This window comes from Siphateles boraxobius, unplaced genomic scaffold (assembly GCF_051911475.1).
Source record: "Siphateles boraxobius isolate OS27281-9 unplaced genomic scaffold, OSU_SipBor_1 29, whole genome shotgun sequence".
NCBI classification, from domain to species: Eukaryota; Metazoa; Chordata; class Actinopteri; order Cypriniformes; family Leuciscidae; genus Siphateles; species Siphateles boraxobius.
In genome coordinates this window covers 19744673-19766134 of record NW_027508908.1, presented here as the reverse complement: position 1 = coordinate 19766134, position 21462 = coordinate 19744673, and the positions used below count along the sequence as shown (strand labels likewise).

General features: G+C 37.4%; 2 protein-coding genes across 5 annotated transcripts in view; one reads left to right on the top strand and one right to left on the bottom strand.

Moving 5' to 3' along the window:
* The window catches only part of cnnm2b (cyclin and CBS domain divalent metal cation transport mediator 2b), a 42113-nt gene extending 39064 nt beyond the window's left edge, over positions 1-3049 (top strand). For both annotated transcript variants that reach the window (XM_077246793.1, XM_077246792.1), the window contains one exon: positions 831-3049. In XM_077246793.1, the coding sequence (XP_077102908.1) occupies positions 831-1043 (213 nt within the window). In that variant the 3' untranslated portion in view covers positions 1044-3049. The remainder of the gene's footprint in view (positions 1-830) is intronic.
* Positions 3050-3335: 286 nt separating this feature from the next.
* The window catches only part of nt5c2b (5'-nucleotidase, cytosolic IIb), a 38259-nt gene continuing 20132 nt past the window's right edge, over positions 3336-21462 (bottom strand). For 2 of the 3 annotated variants that reach the window (XM_077246805.1, XM_077246804.1), the window contains exons 7-18: positions 17084-17141; positions 16331-16424; positions 15820-15873; positions 15630-15713; positions 14474-14515; positions 14285-14392; positions 12358-12424; positions 9511-9681; positions 9116-9167; positions 7740-7800; positions 6795-6971; positions 3336-6232 (exon numbers count right to left, since the gene is read on the bottom strand). In XM_077246805.1, the coding sequence (XP_077102920.1) occupies positions 5978-6232; positions 6795-6971; positions 7740-7800; positions 9116-9167; positions 9511-9681; positions 12358-12424; positions 14285-14392; positions 14474-14515; positions 15630-15713; positions 15820-15873; positions 16331-16424; positions 17084-17141 (1223 nt within the window). In that variant the 3' untranslated portion in view covers positions 3336-5977. Of the gene's footprint in view, positions 6233-6794; positions 6972-7739; positions 7801-9115; positions 9168-9510; positions 9682-12357; positions 12425-14284; positions 14393-14473; positions 14516-15629; positions 15714-15819; positions 15874-16330; positions 16427-16528; positions 16570-17083; positions 17145-21462 lie in introns of those variants that run through there. The other variant, XM_077246806.1, reaches the window with a different exon arrangement.

Sequence of the window (21462 nt, the reverse complement as noted above, 5' to 3'; positions counted from 1 at the left end):
ACAATAATATTCCAGCAACAAACAATTTGTCTGTCAACAGCCCCTTTCACATACAGTCTTTACTGGTAAATTACCAGGAACAGATAATGTGTGAACAGGACATTTTAAAAAATACCGGTAAATTGATTCCGGCAATTCACCAGTAAACGAAATTGTAACAGTACCAGTAAATTACCTGTATATATGCTGTGTGAACGCAAAATGTATTTTGCACGTACGTGGTCATAACGCGCTGACATAAAAAGCATTTTGGGCCAATCAGAAGCCGTTGAAAGAGCAACGGCTCTGGGCCATTCATAAAAATTATGACGCAGATGACACGTTTACCCAGGACTGTTTACAAATTGGAGTGATACCGATACTTAACTGAGCACTAAGGAGCGAATGTACAGTGCTGTGACATCACTGCCAGATTCAAAATGTGCTTTCGCGCTATGGCTGGCGCTGAGCCAAAGACGGACGCGCTCAGTGCTTGTCATAGGCTATGGGGGGGGGATCGCGATGCCGGCTGGCCCAACACTAGGCTAAAGGTCATGTAAAATTAGATTCAAAATATAGACCCACAATAGACCCTTTTAACATTAAATAAAGCACATAATCAGTACCTGAGATTATCATTGTCATAGTTTGTATGTTGTTGTTCCAGCGTCGCAGAAATAGAAACTGCTTCTAATATAGAATCGCTTGTTGTCATGGCTGGCGAGGACAAAAGCTCTGATTACCATGGGAAAATTCCTTTTATCCTGTGTTTGTGCCATCTGGTTAGGAGGACACAGTGTAAGATGTTACAAAAGGTTTTTTTTGTAACCCCCTTTCCCGTGTTTTGACAGGTAACACGCCAGCAGTATCAGAACGCCGTCATGGCATCACGTATTGACAAGACGCCACAGTCCTCAGAGAGCGAGTACACCAAAATCGAAATGACTTTGACCGAGCTCCACGACGGAGTGACCGATGAAACCACCGCTCTGTTCAACCAGACACAGAACTGCGTCGCCCACATCAAGTCGAACCACACAGGACACAGTGACGGGGCCATCTAGCCCTCAGTGGGGTGGTGGAGCGAAGCCGATAGCAGAACCCTACAGCTGCCTCACCACCCCAAACAACTCTAATCTGGTAGTGCAGTACTACTGGGGCCAGAGCTTGGGTTGACCTAAGGCAAAATGGGAGAGTCCAGTGACACGCTTCGGTCCCGTTAAGATTTCAGATGAACCACAGTGTTTATGTCCCCCCAGCCAAAGAGTTTGGAGGATGGACAGTCTTGCGCTCGTACGAGCTCCTCCAGCTACACTCAAACTGCCCTGTGATGTTCACAAGCACAGAAGAAATAGTCCAGGCAGATGCTGTAATAGGGTAAATCAAAGACTGCTCCAAATACTGCTTTGAAGGAAACCGTGAACCAAGAGCATTCTACTCACATATTTATTTATTTTGTATGCATTTGTATATACGTGCATGTCTGAGGATATAATTGTCGGCACATGCAAACACCTGTCTGTACGTTGTGCATGTGTGCCTCTATGAGTGTCACTGATATCATGCACATGCTATATATACGTAGTTTCAAAAACATAATTGTATGTGTACTGGTGAGGGTCTCTTACATGTATATTTCAGAAACGGTTATTTTTACTGTTCTAAATCTGGTCTATCCCACAAGTACCTTTTACTCGTTTATTTTTGAAATGAATCATTATATTGCCTTTTAAAATCATTAATTTTTTTTAACAAGTGCAATGAAACACATTTTATTTAAAAGATGATTTATCATGATTACTGTATTGTACATTATAGATTATATGAATGCATTCCTTGTATCATGTTTGTATATTTGATATTTTGAATTCATTTCCATGGATGAACAGGTCCTATTCGTCTACTTAAAAAGTTTAAGTCTGTCGAAGGCACAATAACTTTACATTTAAAGCCGAACGCTTTCTTATTTTAACTAAACGCAAAGACCTGTCAGGACTTTATGCAAGGGAGAATCCATATGCATTTATGCGATTCCTAACTGAATCCAGCCCGTAACAAAATGAGTCTTTACCACGTCATTAAAACAACTACTATATTAAATTGTAATACCCTTCACACGTCTGTAAGAGAGCTCGCTCCTCCACTCAGTCTTATTGTATTACCTTTATGTCTGTAACGTTGACTTCAATGGTTATTTATATGAACGCTGGAAACTCCTGCTATGAATACAGTTGTATTTAAAAATGTATTTACTGTTTTGTCAATGTACCACCTACATTTTCACACCACATACACAAAAAAACCACTTACATTTTCTCTTTGAACTGTCACAAAAGTGACCCTTTGCCACACTCCAAATGACCAATAGTGGCAGTAAGGTTTTGCCGAAATGTTAGTGGTCACATTTTCCTTTGCTCCCCTCCTCCTCCCATCATATCCTCAGCTTATCAACAAACAGCATATAACTCATTCCAATAACTTTTCCTATCTTCGTATAGGTGGCAGCTGCGTGACCCGACTTCTTCAGACTTTGTGGTAAATCTGATTCAGGCAGCTTTTAAGACTTCGGCCTAGATGTTTTCAAGTGTTCCAATGGTTACTTGAACCTTAACAGATAAATAACAGGAATGCATTACTTGTTGTATTCTATTATTTATACATGGGTCAGTACCACAGACAGCCACTGCTTGGCACTACGGTCTAACAATTTAGCCAAGTACAACCTTGATAAGGTATCTTAAAATTGTTGCTCTTTATACCAAAGATTTTACATTAGAGGTGAGATCACAGATTGCTGGGTTTTATTTAGTAAATTAAAGCCTACTTTGATTATTTTTTCCTAGAAAGATGCTCTTGTGGGGTTAAATACAGGTTCTGGCTTTTTCCAGTTTTGTTTTTTTTTGTCTAATTTGCTTTGTTAATGAATTGTAGATACTTTGTTACTAAAATGTAAAACCTAGGGAGGAAAATGGTTCTAGAGAAAGTGCTATTAAACGTTCATCAGTTTCACTATGGTACTGTGTTCTTTCTGCACTTTTTTTGCATATTAAACATCAAATATATTCTGATTGACTGCGATTGTCGCTTCATCATTTTTGCTTTCAATATGAATAGACAAATGACGTGTCAGGCTCATGTTTTTCAACCATGTTGCTCGTCATCACTTTTGTTCGAATGTTTTATACCACGTCTAATGTGCAACATGCAGTACATAGACATGGAGCAGTATTTGGGACAAATTACAGAAATCAGAAATGGAATCCAAGTGGCCGAATCGTTGTCTTTGTTAGAGTAGAAAAGCTGTTATGAAAAATAGTTATATGCTCTCAGAAGTAAACACGACAGGAAACCAATGGTGAATTTATTAAGGAAAATTATATTTATTTTACATTGCAATGCAATTTCCCATTTTATATAGGTTTAGAACTCTATAAATCAGAAACTATCATAATTGAGGAAGCAAAGTTAAAATTTGGAGACATAAAATCACATGCCCTAAACAAACAAACGACAACAAAAAACAAAAGAAAAGAAACAGGATTAATAAATGCCATGGCTATTTTGCTCTTGATGTCTTTTACAGACGCAACCGTTTTGCATCTTTGCTAATCTGAAAGCTAATAAAATCACACAAAAAACATGATGAACTAAAAAAAGATTTCAGAAATTAGGAAAAAGGTAAAAAATAGAAAAGAAGGAAAAACTCAGTATATTAGGTATTGTATACAGTATATAAGTTATTGGCATGTTCAACACGCAACTGTAAACTATGCCAAAACATAATATGAAAAACTGGTCGAAACAGATGAATGCAATGCTATCTATGACTAAACGGATGAGATCTTCACCCGTTAAGGAGGTTATGACTACTGGGATAATTGGATGAATACTGTTTAAACTCTATGCCTTTTCTATTATATTATTCTTAAATATAATCTAAGCCAGTGTCCCTTGCATAGACAACTAAAAAGGACAACAGCCAACACCAGTGCAAATTAGCCCAGGACTAGTTTTAATTCATGTCCAGGGAGCCAGCTATATTATATACAATGCTGAGTTTGTATAAAAAGCGAATGAAAACAGAGGAAAGAGAAATGCTGGAACTTGAGGGACAAACACTTTCTCTATATTGCAGTCTCTAAAGACTGGCACCAAGAACAAGAGCTGCCCCATTTTAGGATGTCCAGTTGTTTTAAACTACAAACTGAAATTGACACAGATAAAATATGCATTATACATTTAAAAATATCTCTAAACTTATTTAACTGGTTCGTTGAAACACACACTTGAAAACCTAGAAACAATTTTTTTGTGCCTAACCACAAAACGTTATACTAGAAGACCTACTTGGTCTTCCCTTTTAAAAACTGACAGTCCGACCTATGAAAAACTACATTCTCTGAAATAAAAAGAAAAGAACATACAGTTACAATATGCATATGAGAAATACATGTTACACTATGGATTGGGTAGCTTCATTCAATCAGAGCCTGCCTACTATTATCTTTGAATAATGCATATACAAGTCACACTAACCATCCTAATACCGGTTTCATCCACTTGGAACACTTCCCAGCGCTAAAACCGCGACCCACCGTAACACTCAAGAATGACATTTATTTCTTAAAGACTCCACATACTTCCTGTGGGGACACCTGAAAGTGTCTAATGAGACCCTTCAAGCTAAATCAAACCCAATTTCTCTACACCGTTTTGGTCCACATGGGAGTAAACCATCAACAGAGTTCACACATTAGCCAGGACTACATTAATTTCCGTAGAAACAGTCACCAGAGCAACAGCACTCTCTTTCTCAGTTTCAGAATGCCCAGCTGTTAAATTCATTTTACTATTTTCTCAATGACCGATACATCTCGACAATCTCCTCAGGCCGTAAAACAGTTTTATACGTTTTATTTTTGCATATCAAGGTCACTTACTGTCTAAGTATATGATATTTGAATAGTTTGCATCTGTCAGGCAACATATAAGACAAAACTAAACCACTCTGTTTAGCTCATGTAGGAAAATACATGTATAAAAATACAGTATGTAACTGTTTGTGACATCGTAACGGTTTAAAACAGGTGATGAAATGACGTGTCTGTGTGTGTTCGGAATCATTTTGCGCCTATGTGAACCCTAATAAGACAGGCAAATGTTTGCTACTCTGTAGCACTAGCTCTAGCCAAAATGTCTACATGAAAAAAGATGAACAAAAAAAGAGGTTAACAGCGAACCTCCAAAAAAAGAAAAAAGTGGCTACATGCTGTTGCCAAGTAACTGGATTCTTGTGTTGGCCGCATTTCCTCATGCACGTCACAATGAACCATGCTTCGGTTTTTCTGTGCTTCATTTAGATTCCCAACACACGCAGAACTTCAACACAGACACTCTGCCAACATACACTCACGTACACTTTTTTTTTTTCAAAGGGACAATTATTGTATACAGCCTTTGCAGGAGGTAGTAACCAAGTTAAACTGACTGGATGCACTGGCAACTCAAAAGTTGTCCAAACTGATAAAAATCTGACTATAACATACCTATAAACTAAGTTGTGTACCTGTAAGGATCCAATAACTGACTTAAAACACTCATCCTAACGGAATTTGAGTCTTTGTATGAAAGTTAATGCAAGATTTAGCCAACATGCTACATGTATGAAACATACATGACAGTCTCATGTAAACTCATGAGTGTCCTTCCGCAGTGTTTCCATTGGATGTTTATCACATGTGCTTATATAGTGACTGATAAACGATTCCAGATACCATCCAACGTATTTTTGAACAAACTTTCGTTCATTCTTTTTAGTCATCTTTACTGGAGGGTGAACTGAACTCTAGTATGAACATCAGCTTTTTTAAGCTTGATTTGGCAATTATAGTCTACTTCATACATCCACTCCTCCTTTTCTACCTCTCTCGATATCATCATCATCATCACTCTCTCATCATCGTCCTATGCATCTTTACCCTAGAACAGGCCAAAACATCTACTCTTCCTCCTCTTCTTCTTCCTCCTCTTCTTCCTCCTCCTCTTCATCGTCATCCTCATCGTGGCAGTGTGTGATTTCCTGTGGCGGCTGAGCGAACAGGTGGGGCGGTTTGATTTCGCTAATAGAGCGTGTGAGCTGGTTTCTTTTGCAGTCGATGTCCTTGCAGTCCACACAGTGGCGGTTGCGTGTCGCCAGAGGAGACTCTGTCTCAGTGTCTACATGAGCGTGCTCCACTGTGGACTCATGGGGCATCTGGGAAAGAGAAAATTAAACAAACATGTTGAACAGGTATGTTAAATTGCACAAAAGAGAGAACCAGGTAAACAAGAAAAACATGGGTGTGTTTGTGTAGTGAGAGCCGGTATTTTGGTATCAGTTGTTACTTTAGTTAGAAAAATGTAACCATATTAGTTTTTTCATTCCAGGCTTTTCTATTTTTAGTACCGCCTGACTTGTAGAACTTGCGCTTATGCCTAGTACCTTTGAACTACCGTTCAAAAGTTTGGGGTTGGTAAGATTTTTACAAACATTTTTGAAAGTCTTTTATGCTCATCAAGCCTGCATTCATTTGATCAGAAATACAGTAAAAACAACAATATTAACAACTTTTAATTGACAAATGTTTAATTGTTTAATTGACAAATATTATATTAAGGCAACATACATTTTTTTGTTGTTGTATTTATATGAACAGTTAATCTTAAATAATGACATTATTATTATTATTAGTCTGGGGCATAGGAATTGGTACCAGCTATTGTATTGGTATTTGTATCACTAATCCAAGCCTATGTTTATGGGTGTGTGTTCTCACCAGAACATGGGCGGCTCTGAACAGGTAGCTGAAGGGGTAGTAGAGCAGGTTGATGAAAGAGGCAGCATACAGATCAGCATAACGCATCACCTGAGAAGCAAACAGAGTCTGCCGAGAGCCACTGCGAAACAGGCTTCCCATCATCCCGTAGCACATGTCCATGTCATGAGTCACTCTCTGATGAGCCAAGATGCACAGAGAGAATTACTGATTCAACATGTAATATTTGGGTGGAATTAATTAGCTACAAAAGTGATGTTATATATTTATGGACGGCATATGTGGCAGGCTGTTGATTACCAATAATTAAACTTACAACATTCATAAGCTGCCATCACAAGCATTGATGTAAACACATTTCCTGTTCGTTTATGCAAACTGAGGAACGAGTCTCAATTATTAGGCCCAAGAGCATTCCACAGATACTCTTCATGAAAATAACCCATAATATTTCTAAACTCTAAACTCTTTAAAAGTTATTAGGCCACTTAAATGTGCTTGCATAAATAAAATAAAAAAACATTGTTAAGTACAATGTACTTATTGTGTTCATGTTGTATCGCAAAACACATTTGCTGCTATTGAGGTGGGATACGAGTAAGGTTAAGGACAGGTGTGGCGGTATGGGTAGGTTTAAGGGTGGGTTAAGGTTTAAGGGAAAGGTCAACAGTGTAATAATAGATGTAATTACAGAAATTACTGGTATACAATATTATAAATATAAGTACAATGTAAAGACATGTATGAACACATTAAGTGCATTTAATCAAATGAGTCATTTAAACGTTAGTACATAGTAGTTAAATACACTTAATATAAAGTGAGACCGTTGGATAGATACTGTAAACTAAGATGAAATTTGAGCTGTTCAACATCAAGTAAAATCAGATCATAATGGAAATATGTGGAATGTGTGTGTGTGATTCAGTGTGTGTCAGTGTGTACCTTCATTCTTCTCTGGATGGCACTGATATCTGGCCTCTCATTGCTGCTGCTGTCCAAATGCCTACAGAAAGAAAGAGCGTGAGCGAGAGAAAAGTAGAGTCAGGGTACTTTCCTCTGCCTCTGGCCTAAGAAACTGGGATAGGCTTCAGCCCTATGACCCTAGAAGGTCGTATAAGGAACGCGAGAGAGATTATTGTGTGTAATTACCATAATGTCAACCTGGATGTTCTACTCGGAGCTGTTCACATAGGCTATTCAGAGTTATGCATTTCTATGGCCAAAATTCCAAAATGAATATGCGTATTTTGAGTAATCAACAGACAAAACTACATTACAACAACAGTTTTTATGCAATTGCCTTAATTGATAAACTTTTTATTCCGTTTTTATTAGTTTATTTAGCAGCACATTAGTCATTAGTTATCAAACTCAGTTAGCTACATTAAACTGTATTGTATGTCTTTTATTCAGATTAATCTGGTCTTAATAAAATATCAACAAAAGACAATTAGAGGAATTATTAAACAATAAAATATTGTTTATATATTTATAAATATTTTGAAATATTATGAGATTTATTAACCCCTTAACTACATTTTACTAATGAAGCGGTACAAGTCGGAGCTCAGAAAATTAGAGTTAAGAGTTAGTCATTTGTAATTAAAAGCGCTTAAGTAGGAACCTCACAATTACGATAATGCAGAAATGGTGTGAACGCCTTCAATAGATTCAAATGTTAACATATTATTTTCATAAAAGTGATCTAAAACAATATGATGGATATTTTGTGATGCTGAAAAGTACAATTAAAATCACAGTTGATGGCTGTTTTGTTGATTTTTTTGGGCTAATGTAATTCTTCTGTTGATTTTTTGAGAATTGCAATTCAGTCAGTTCCACTTCCTGTCACCATCCTGTGGGGCATTGCCAATTCAAATTTCACCTCATGAAATAAAAGGATGGCCATTTTACATTCTGAATTTCGCACATTCCTGAGACATATATACTCACCTGATCGCTTACACAGACACACAGGTATTCCTATCATTATGAGGACATTATATATGTGTAATGATTTTTCATATTAGACAAACTGAATATTCTGCCCCTAACCTTAAACCTACTCCTTAACCAACCTATAACACGAAAAACCTTCTACATTTTACATAATTTATAAGCCGTTTTCCTCATAGGGTCCAAAACATTTCTCCACAAGGACAAGGATTTAGGATATTGCCATCTTTGTGGGAACATTTTGTCCCCGTAACACACACAAACACAAACACACACACACACACACACACACACACACACACACACACACACACACACACACACACACACACACACACACACACACACACAGCTTTACTCACTTGTATAGTTCTGCCAAGAAAATGTCCAAGCCCTGCAGTTCCTCGAACAGAGCTGTGAATGAGAGAACAGAACCCTGTCATGATTGGGTTTCACATCCAAAGAGGTATTACATTTACATCTAAATGGTAATGAATCTTTATAGAACCCGAATTTGGAACCCAAATCCCCAAATATAGCTATACACTTTTCTAAATCCTATATTACAAAAGACGGGTTTACATAGGATATGTAGTTCAGCACCAAAACTCTACTTGCAGCTATTCACCGCCAATGTGCTTATGCCAACCATGCTGTAACCTATTAATAATGTGCACCCCAAATAAATGTGTGCTGCTTACGTGCTGAGTGAAACAGGTCAAAGAGGCTTATTTTACTGAAATACGTCGACACTCACAGCTTTTGTCTGTCCACACGTGCAGCTCCTGCGCCAATTCAGGAATCACCAGGAACGTCCGCCAACCCTGTCGCTTTTTGGACTTAAGAATATCTCCAAAAATATGATCCCCAATGTACACAATATCCTTGCCTTTTGCTCCGAGTAAATCACACACTGTGTCAGAGGAACCTGGGCAGAGATGACAACATACATTCTTAAAATAGAGTAACATTTTCACATATAATGGTAACAATTTATTTTAAGAGTCCAGAATAATGCATTAGTTAAGCAATAATTAATGATTAACTTGTTCACAATTAAGCATTAGTAAAGCACAAACACACTAGTAATTAATGATTAACTTTAAATGTTAAGGGTCCTGAATTAGGCGCTATTTAAGCATATATAAACTAGTAATTAATGATTTACTTGTTCATAATAATGCATTAGTTAAGCATAGACACAATAGTAATTAATGATTAATTGAATGTACAGTCAACGCCTTTTAGCCATTATTTACAACTTAATAAGCCATTTATTATTTTTGTGTAGTGATATAATTATATTTCTGTGCCATTCTATTACGTTAACTGAACAATAAACTAGTAATTATGTTTAATTACTGCTGGTTTTTGCAATATCGCGATAGTTCATGAACTCGTTCATTTTTTTGGGCGAACGTGAACTGTACTATTACTGTCTGATGAACGTTACTGTGAACTCGTTCATTCTGGTGTCTGTGAACGGCACGCTCTCAGTTTAAAGGGATAGTTCACCCAAAAATGAAAATTCTGTCAGTATTTACTCACCCTCATGTTGTTCCAACCCCGTAAGACCTTCGTTCATCTTCAGATTCACGAATTAAGATATTTTTTGATGAAATCTGACAGCTGGATCACTCCTTCATACTCCTCCATAGGCTTCTTCAGGGATTGAAATTTGCCAGCCCCGAAAAGTCATTAAAGACATCGTTAAAATAGTCCAAGTGACTACAGTGGCTCAATCTTAAGTTTATCAAGCGACGAGAATACTTTTTGTTCGCAAAAACAAACAAAAATAACGACTTTATTTCAACTGTTCATTTCCTTCTCTATGGGCCTCTAGTCAGTTAACGTAGTGTGATTGCGTAGTGCTACGTCACACGTAGGCTCACTATTGGCCGGCGCTGGTCATGTGTGTGATGCGTGTGACGTACAACAACAGAAGCTTACGCTATTACACATCACACTAGTGACTCGAGGCCCACAGAGAAGGAAATGAATAGTTTAAATAAAGTCGTTATTTTTGTGTTTTTTTGCGCACAAGAAGTATTATTGTCGCTTGATAAACTTAAGATTGAGCCACTGTAGTCACTTTGACTATTTTAACGATGTCTTTAATGACTTTTCGGGGCTGGCAAATTTCAATCCCTGAAGAAGCCTATGGAAGAGTATGAAGGAGTGATCCAGCTCTCAGATTTCATCAAAAAATATCTTAATTCGTGTTCTGAAGATGAACGAAGGTCTTACGGGGTTGGAACAACATGAGGGTGAGTAAATACTGACAGAATTTTCATTTTTGGGTGAACTATCCCTTTAACTTTGTTCAATAGGGTGCCAGATTTCTATAGAGCCTTCCAGACGAAAACCCAGCTAAAACACACCGTAAACAGGCCTTAATATGTAGAGAAAAAACACCCAATCTGGCAACACCAGCCACCGGTGTCGCAACGCCGCATGCGTCATCAAAACTAAAAGCAGCAAGGAGGCGTCTTGTGATCATTTAAACTAATTTTATGACAAGGTCATGAGGATGGGAAAAATCTTACATTTCTGTGCAAACTTTGCCCGCCGATAAAATAATTGCTGTCTGTGGTTCTATATGGGAATATCTCTATGTATATCTCTATGAACTAGTTCAAATTTTTGAAATATGAACTATGAACTGAACTAGTTAATTTTAAAATTTGTTAACTGAACTTTGAACTAGTTCATGTGAAAAGTGAACTTTCCCAACACTGGCTAAAATAGTATAATAAAGACTATTCTATTCTAAACTGAAAGGGGGTCAAATTGTCTTAATTAGTACTGTATTAATGGCAGTTTAGCCTTAATTATTGGCTAATTCTGGTCAATAAACGTAAATATCACTCAATAAGTGCAATAACTAATGAGGATATAACTTTCACTTAGAATAGGGAGTCAAATTGTCTTTATCACACTTTTGTAGCAATTTATAACTGCAAAACCAGCAGTAATTAAACATTATTACTAGCTTATTGTTCAGTTAACTTAATAGAACGGGACAGAAATATAATTATATCACTACACAAAAATAATAAATGACTTAAGTTGTAAATAATGGCTAAAAGGCGTTTACTGTACAATCAATTAATCATTAATTACTATTCTGTCCATACTTAACTAATGCATTAAAGGAAAGTAAATAATTAATTACTAGTTTATTTATGCTTAACTAACGGATAATTAAGGACCCTTAAAATGTAAAGTTAAAAATGTATTACTAGTGTGTTCATGCTTAATTGTGAACAAGTTATTAATTAATTAATGCTTAACTAATGCATTATTCTGGACCCTTAATATAAAGTGTTACCCATATCATTTCTATGGCATATTCAATGGCCAGAGAAAGGTTGCACATTGAATCAATTTGAATGATTTCATTGTAATGTTTTCTGTTGAACATGAGAGTTGCTGTTCCAGTGTGATTTTTTGCCTTTGTTCTTTCAGCTTTGATTGCCTAGAAATGGCGATATGAGATGATTTTTTTTTATGTTTGTCATAGCACAATTTAAACCACCATGTCCTTCATGGAGATACATCTATGAGTGTGTTGTTTGCATCTTTATCCAAGAATTTCCAGTACCTCCAGAGTAAACAATGCCATGTTGTAAAGGTCCAGTGTATGTTCCTATTTTCAGCCGCCCTGTGGTCTGGGATAGAGAACAGACCAATTAATATTTAGATGTCCAAACTGTCTGAATATTCATTCAATGCACTTCAGTGGTTATAAACATTTACATTTTACATTTACATTTTACATTTATTCATTTAGCTGACGCTTTTATCCAAAGCGACTTACAATTGCTATATGTCAGAGGTTGCACGCCTCTGGAGCAACTAGGGGTTACGTGTCTTGCTCAGGGACACATTGGTGTCTCATAGTGGATTCGAACCCGGGTCTCTCACACCAAAGGCATGTGTCTTATCCACTGCGCCATCACCACCCCATAAACAAGAGGGCTGGGGCCCACTAGGGGGCCCTCAACACACTTCAAAGGGGACTGCAAGATGACTTAAAATACGACAAACAAGCTTTAAAATAAGCTAAAACTTTAAATCAAAATCTAAGCAGACATTAGCTGCGTTTACATGGACCCTAATAATCCATTTGTAATCAGACTACTAGCAGTCAGAAAAGTTACACGTATCAAATCGAATTAAAATTTAATTCGGATTGTACAGGGTGGTTTAAACCTTTTCTAAACCGTTAGATAGGACATGTAAACACTCGACTTGATCAGATTAAAAAAAGAAACTGGAAAGCTCTGCGAAATGGGCAATGACGTAGAAATGGCGTAATCACATATGCACGAAACGAGCCGATGTTGTTGAATATAGTGTAAATTCTCATTCCATGCGTTGTCTGTTAAGTGCTGCAGGACAGCGTTGTCCCATCAGTACACGCTTCATCCACAGACGCCTTGTTTTGGGCGCGGGAAGGGTGCTTTTTCTGTTTGATAAATTTAAGCAGGACGGCACAAAGATTCATCTGACCACTGTCTCATAATCAGGACCCCGAAATAGATAAATATTAAGTCTGCTTTTTATTACAAAGAAACAAAGCGATGATAGGTTGATGGTTAGTATGCGCCAACAGAGGGAAACTCTGTATGCGGTGTGCACACGCCAAAAGATCAAATCCAATTTGAAGCTCATCAAGCACATGACTATTTAGCGTTCATGTAAACACTATGTTCGGAAATCATTCCAATTGTGTATTTCCTATTTTAATTTGTTCCCTCAATGACTGACATTCAGGAAATATGACAATTCTTTTTTAACTAAACATTAATTGTTAATGTGTAAACAATAAAGAACAATCAGTTATTTAAATCTCTGGAATTATGGAATTTAGCTATTTTAATCATGTATAAATAATTTATTTGAAAATATGGACACTATTAGTTACTGTACATAAAAAAGTTTGAAAACAAGCAGCTTTGCCATTACATCAGAAGTACCAGAAATATCTTGGTTGGCCTTTGAATATTTTCTTGGAAGGTACTGCAGTCAAAAAAGTTTGAGAACCACTAATGAACTTTATTAATGTTAATCTTTACCTTTTTAATGTTACATTTTCCCAGCATATATAAATAACAAAGAATCAATTGTGCCAGCTTGATGTGGACACACACACCGTCTGTGTTGTTTAGCATGCGATGCAATCAATGAATTATGCAAATCAGGTAAGACTGCAAATACACCCACAAAATAAGAACGGAAATCAATTTTGCATTTTGCACTGCTAAGATTGGCCCTTGCCGGTCAGTTATTGATGCTGTGAGCTGTTTAGCCCCTTAATATTGCAAAGAGAAGACAGGACAGTACTCAGCTTTCAGCTTGTATTGTGCTCAGGAGACTTCAGAATAAACGCTCTATACTCAGTGCTGACTAACCCTCTTTGTGATTGCATTCAGCCGGATACAATGTTCCAGAATGTGCAATTCTACACCTGCTGACTTGGAAAGTTGGCTTCTGTTTTTGCAGGGGTTGGGGTGTTCTTTACTCACCGTATCCACCTGTCTCAGAACCGTTCCCTCTCCAAAAAATAAAGGCTTTCGAGCATCCACTAAGATGAGGTCAAAGTACGACTGCCAAAGACGGTGTGGAGTGTCATGCTACAACGAAAAAACATTACTATGAGCAACAATATATGGCAGGAAACTCTTTAGAAAAGTTCAAAGAGAGGTTGTAAATACCTTTGGGCCATGGGGGAAGTCAAACAAGTATGTCATAATTTTCTGTAAAACAAATCAAAACAAAAGCTGGGTTTGTTAAAAGATGATGATGGCTTAAATAAATAGCTTCATGAGGCAGATAATATGTGCATCCAAATATGAAACAAACCAGTTGCATGTGTGGTTGTCTGTTGCTCAGATCCAAAACCTAAAGAGCTGCATGCAGAGGGATTTTTAAGGAATCATAGGCACAGTTCTGACGCAAAGCTGTTTGAAAAGCTTTTTTAATTCATTCCCTCAACAACCGTCATTTAAAACAGGGTTCTCACAGTCTTGGAAAATCCGGAGATATGAGGGAATTTTAAAAGTGTCTTTACTAGACCATAAAAAAGTCAAGGAAATTTAAATGTATAAATATATATATATATATATATATATATAAAGTAATGACAATTTTTAAAATGAATATAATTTTTTCTAGTTATGTAAAGCTTTAAAATATTTTATTAGTTAGAAATTGCTGAGATTTTGCTATTTGTGAGTAAAAGTTGGTTTTTTGGCAATTGCTAAGGCAGAAACATTCATAATAAAATACAAATATAATATTGATTTCAAAAAGTGTTGATAATACTAAAAGGCACTGGCAAAAAACAGTTAAATGTAATAGACTTAAGTGAGGGTAACGGCAGCGCCATGTTTAATTTTTGACAGGAAAGAAAATGAGGCTGTGAGGTATAGGCTAAAAAACAATGTGTTCAATGGCTTGTATTGTTGTTTAATAACATAACAATTGTTTAGCTGACGAAATCTTCCCAAAAGACTTTCAGTACACAAACTCTGTAAAAAAGTTTTGAAGCTGTGAATTGTGAAAATAACGTGATCTAGGACCATTATACAGCTGATACTATTGTAAATAAATACTGTAAATACTGTCTATTCCTCACAGCCTGGCTTCTACCCTTCAGAAGTTCATTTACAATTTTATATTTTTCCCGAAATTTTGTGTGTGCTATGTTACTGAGCTGTTGGCGTACATAAAGCTGCCAATGTAAAGCATTCCAAATCTTTCCTAATAGAGAGCATGCTACCATAGGTGGCTGTGTTGCCTGTATGCAGCAAGGCAGCTCACTAGGTTCTGAAAGAGAGCTTATGAATGTGTTTGCATCAGTAAACTCACTTCTGTGTATTTGTAGTCACTGTTGGTGGCTAAGAAAACCTTTGCAACTTCAGTCATGCGGCTCAGCAGCAATGGCAACTTTGCCTTTAAGTGAAAAAAAAAAGGTTTTTTATAGAATTACACATCCCTTGCAAAAACTGTAGCACAAAAGGGCAAATCAGTAACTTAAAAAAATAAAAGACAAACTTACATCTTTCACAACATACTTCTCCAGGTTTTCCACTGTTTTCTCCTTCAATGTTCCCTGAGTAAATCAGCAATGGAGCAAGTTTATGACATGCATCTAAAACACTTCCAATAAACATCTGGTGTTTATATTAATTTTACTAATAATCCTAGCTACACAGCAATGTTACCCTGGCAGATTACTCTGACAACTAATATTCAACAATATTGTTGATTTGACTGCACTAACATGATGATGAGAACTGGATAAGAACTGAACTGAGCTGGACGATAACATCACTGTTTTTCTGTAGAGCTGCTTATAGCTGAATTCAACTCGTTTCATAATTTATGAACTTTAGACAGCTCTTGAACCGAACTGACACTATTGTCTTTTTAGAGCTGCTTTACAATATAATTAAACTATGTGTGCATCACTGATGATTATTATTTGCTTCATCTGTGTATAAAGTGCTAAATGAATAAAGGTGAATTGACTTCAGAAAGAAAGAAATACAAACAGAGAACATTTGTACCTTAAAATGTACCCAGTCTACAGCATCTCGGATATCTTGGAACATGCTCTTGAAGGACATGAAGAGGTCTCCATCCTTGAAGCCTGTTTCACAGCTAAAGGTTTAGAAGAACAAAGGGACAGCAGAGTAAGATGCCGAGCGCCAGCCATGACACATTTTATCGACAGTCAGACATGTTTAAATGGGACAGTCTTCCCTTGTTTGAGGTTGTCCGAGCCAAACAGGAAAGCTCTCTCCCCCTAAAAGGACCAACAGGTGTTTCAGAGGACATGCATCCATACCAAAACACAAATCACAGACTACTACGTTTTAACAGATTTTATCTACATAGGTCTGGCTGCCCCCCCCCCCCCACCTCCCCCTGCCCCCCGCCCCTCCCCAGAGCATGAATAAAGTTATTTCCATGCTGTTTAAAATTTCTAATTCTATTTGACCTACTTTACATGCACTGTGATTAGTCATTAGGCAAGTTACAGTAAATTGATGATAAATTATTTAATGCATGAACATGAACCATAGTTGAATCACAGACAACAATCTGCTTGTGTCATCCTGTTTCATTGCATACTGTAGTTGTAAAATTGTTTTAAGATTTTCTTATCAAGTTGTAGCGTGCTTTCTGGTGGATTAACATAGAGCGGCAAATAGTCCTCACCCACAGTAAATGATACTGATTATCAATCACTGGTATGGCTGTATGCAGTGTCCATGGCAATAATAGAGTAATAGAATCATAGTCACTGGAACTCCTACCTGGAATATCGGTCACAGTTTGAGAAGAAGTCAACCAGGCAGGCTAAGAGGTATGTTTCTGTGTGGAGAGAGAGAGAGTAAAAAGAGATATAGAAAGACAGAGAGTGTTAAAGTTGTTCTCAAATTTAAGCAAGAACAACTTACAATTTTTTGCACATAATTTAAATTATAAACTACCGTAAGTTCGAAGTCAGTAAGATTTTTTTTCTTCAATTTTTTTTTATTTTAATAATTTCAATTAGTTCAAATAAATTATATTCATTTGAACTTTTTATTCATCAAAGAATCCTGAAAAAAAAGCATCAGTTTCCATAAAAATATTAAGCAGCGCAACCGTTTTCAACACTAAAGGATCATGTGACACTGAAGACTAGAGAAATGGGTGCTGAAAATTCAGCTTTTCCATCAAAGGAATAAATTACATTTTAAAATATATTAAAATAAAAAGTTATTTTAAATTGTAACAATATTTTACAATATTACTGTTTTAACTGTATGCTGGATTAAATAAATGCAGCCTTGTTGAGGACAAGAGACCACTGTCTAATATTAAAAACTCTTACTGACCCCAAAATTTTGAATGGTGGTGGGGGTAAAAGTAACATTTTGCCACACCTACCAATGACTTGAGAAAATTTACGAGCGATAGATAAATAATTTTTATCAGCCATTAAACTGTGTGTGCATTATTTGAAGGAAGGAAGACACACAGGCAAGCCTGAAGCATGGCAATTCAGCTTTCTCATTCCCCTCTCAGTGAACCGGGGGTTACATAAGTAACCAGAGACGTTCCCTTTCGTAGGGAAGTCAACACAGTGACACTATCCCACTACGCCATGCTGACTAATGAAGGTTACCAAGCATAACTTTGTCAGGCTTAAATGCGTCAGTAACAAATAAGGACGCAATCTGTGTCACCACAGCCTTGCTCCTGAGAAAACTGATGTTAAAGGGACTAGGAATAAAAGCCCTAAAGCATCCTTGCTCAACCTTTCCTGACACGGGTACTTTTGCCCAAGCCAGTCCTAGCCACAGCTACAGGGGAACCCAGAGTCCAAAAGAGCAGAGCTATCAGGGGAGACTACAGACATAGCCTCAGCTAAGTCCATAGCACTACAATTCAATAGTCGAACCAGTCAACAGGTAAACTATGGAGTCACTTGTAGCAACTCCACACTGCTACACTGTGTCTACATTGGTCGCAAGCAACGTGATTCGACGTGACAAAAGACGATGGATTATTATATATTATATTATATTTATTATTACACATTATATTGAGTGATGTTGTCTACACTGAATGTGACACGGTGAAGCGCGACAAGACAAATCCCTGACAGTAAACTGGTGTCTCGTTCTACTTATGACGTGCTCCCAAGCACTCACGATACTTCTCATAGGAAGGACAAATTTGCAACGGTTGCTTTGTCGCGTCCAGTATAGACAGCTTCTAGCTGTTGTACCACAGTGCGATGCAACGTGTCTGACTCAGTGAATTAGTTTAGCATTTATTTATTGAGTCGATGATTGTTGGAACAGTGGAAAAAGGCAAAACGGTTTTTGGTGCATTTTATTTTGTTTCTGTTGACTTTGAATGAAGTTTGTTTTATGATAGTGTGCAAGGTAAAAGTACTGTATTTGTCAATGGAGTCCGGTGGGTTTGAGGAGATCGATTAACGTCCATTTGCGTTTAAACAAAAAGGATCTTATGATTAACCAAAATGTGAATATCTGTGAGGACTCTTTCCATAATGTTTTCCGATCCGAGCCTGTCAGTGACAAAATTAATTGGCCTTTATTTGGATTGGGAGAATTTGCAGAGCGAGCTTCCAAATGAGTCAGGAGAAGAGCAAGAGAAAGGGGAAAACTCATCTCAAGCTCCGCCCACTCAAACCAATAGCAGATCGGAAGAGGCCACTCCTCAAGCGTGATTCCTGATTCTGCATGAGAGCAATAGAGCTAGTGAGAAAAGCCCAAAGAAGGGAAATACTCCTCCCACATTCTGCCTACAATCCCCAAGAACCTCAAGGTGTTCGACTCTCATCCCTCAAGAGAGAGTCAAGCAAGCTTTCCACTGCGAATGCTCCATCGAGAGCCTTACACGCTCCGTGCAAACGCTTGATTCTCATCCCGAGAGAGAGTCAAGCAAGAACAGATCTTCCAACTGCGGATGCATCACAATGAGTGCATCTAACTCCCTCGAAAGCTGAACACGTTCCATGCAGAAGCTTGAATTTATCCCCCTGAGAGACAGTCAAGTAAGAATGGAGCTTCCTACCTTGAAGGCATCACAATGAGTGTATCCTGCTCCCTCAAGAGTTGAACGCGTTCCGATGGACTCCTAGCTTCACATGCACATACAAACAAAGTGGCTTCCTGAAGACAACAAAGCTGATAACGTGTAATGCAGGCACCCTTTTATATGCTCGGGCACTCAATGTAACTTAATCGGACTGCCATCAACCAATAAGACTGGCATGATTTCACAAGAGCTTGAGACACTGAGTTCTGCAGGTCAACAACTAAAGCAGCATAGAGTTCCCTGAGAAAGGAAACTTCAGGGAAACTTCTCTTTTGAACTGCTTATCTTTTGTTGACAACAGATTTATAAACCATTCTCATTACAAACTTGGCAAGATGTTTGGCACTTGTGGCAGCATTTACTGCAAACAAGCCACTTTGAGACACTCAAAACACTCATGTGAAAAGATCACAGTGCTGTGCATCCCTCTGAAACATGCAGCGCATAAAAGGGCTCGCAAAATTTCAAAATCGCTGTATCGATTTTGGTAGCCCGAAATGAATTTTACTAGCCCAAATAAAAAGACAATTTTTAATGTAGAAAATTGGTTAGGAGTCAAAACATCAATCAAAAACTTTTTCAAAACACAAATATCAACAAGTGCGCAGCTCCATTGTTTTAAAGTCTGACAACGCTTAAAAGTGTTAATTTTCTGATGGATTAATTCACATATTGAAGTGTAGCAATAAATAATAATAATAATAACAATACCAGACTTTTTTGAGGCAAGTAAATGGTGCTCTAATTATTTTATGACGTTTATAGCAGAATATATGATGGTCAAGTCACTTTTATATATGTAGAGCTTTTTACCATACAGATATGTTTGGTTCACAGCACTTTTACAGTGATAGTGAGTTAGCACATGGATTCAAACATTCTGACACGCAAAGTTAAGCATTCATGTCAATGCGGAGCTTTAATTTTTATTGTGCATAAGTGGGACATGTCCCCACCACTTTTTCTCAGGGTCGATATTGTCCCCCACCACTAGCAGAACATTAATTTTGTACGTTATTAAATAAGAGACAATCTAGTGCTAAAATGTGTTGTTTTTGAAATCAAGCTGAGTGCTCGTTGCCACGACGATCGGTTGCATGGATAAATGGATTGCATGGTTCTCTTGTGGCTCGCGCATTCTTCACTCGGACAAGCGCTTCAATCTATCGCTGTTGCGGAGACTCAATTAATTCTGGTGAAATCACAAAACAAAATGCACACAAACGTGTCCCTGCTTGATAGACTGTAACCACTGATGAACATATTCGGTTTTGATGAGAAAAAAAACCCCCAAATCTATACGTGTGCGGATTAGAACCCGTAATCTCTGACACGCTTGGCAACAGTTTTAACCACAAGACCACTAAGGTACACAAGTAAAATCGCTGATCTATGCATTAATTCATCTCATTAAAAGACTAATTAAACCCAATGTAACGTTACTATTAAAATTCATTTCTAGACATCGTAATGTATTTTTTTCTCAAATTGTTTATTTGAATTGTTACATATATCTGATTTTGCATTGTATTAGCAACATAACCACATACACACACACACACACACACACACACCTGTCACACTCACTTTTTAAAACAAACTTACGGCACTGATCATGTATTTCTCTTAAAACAGGCACGGAGATTCATGATAAATTGCGCTGCGGATATATCAGCATGATCAAAAACTTGCACGGTCATATTTTTTCCTTAAAATAACTAGTCAATAATGTGATTAAAGGGAGCAATTTGATTAAACTCTTTCAGATAGCCCGTCGGGCAGGCCGGTTATGCATTTTGGTAGCCCGACTGGAAAACACAATAGCCCCGGGACGTCGAGCAAGATTTTGCGAGCCCTGCATAAGATTACATATTTATATAATTAAAATGCAGTCTTTGCGATTTGATAATCAGGCTAAAGAATATCGCGATCTCAGACAATGTTAGAAAGAATAGAAAAAGTTACCGGCCAACTGGCGAGTAACAGTGTTTCATATACTCGCCAATGTTGATTTTTACTTGCATTTGGCGCTTGCCGAGTGTTATTTTTAGGACCTGGTATTGTATATGTAGGCAAT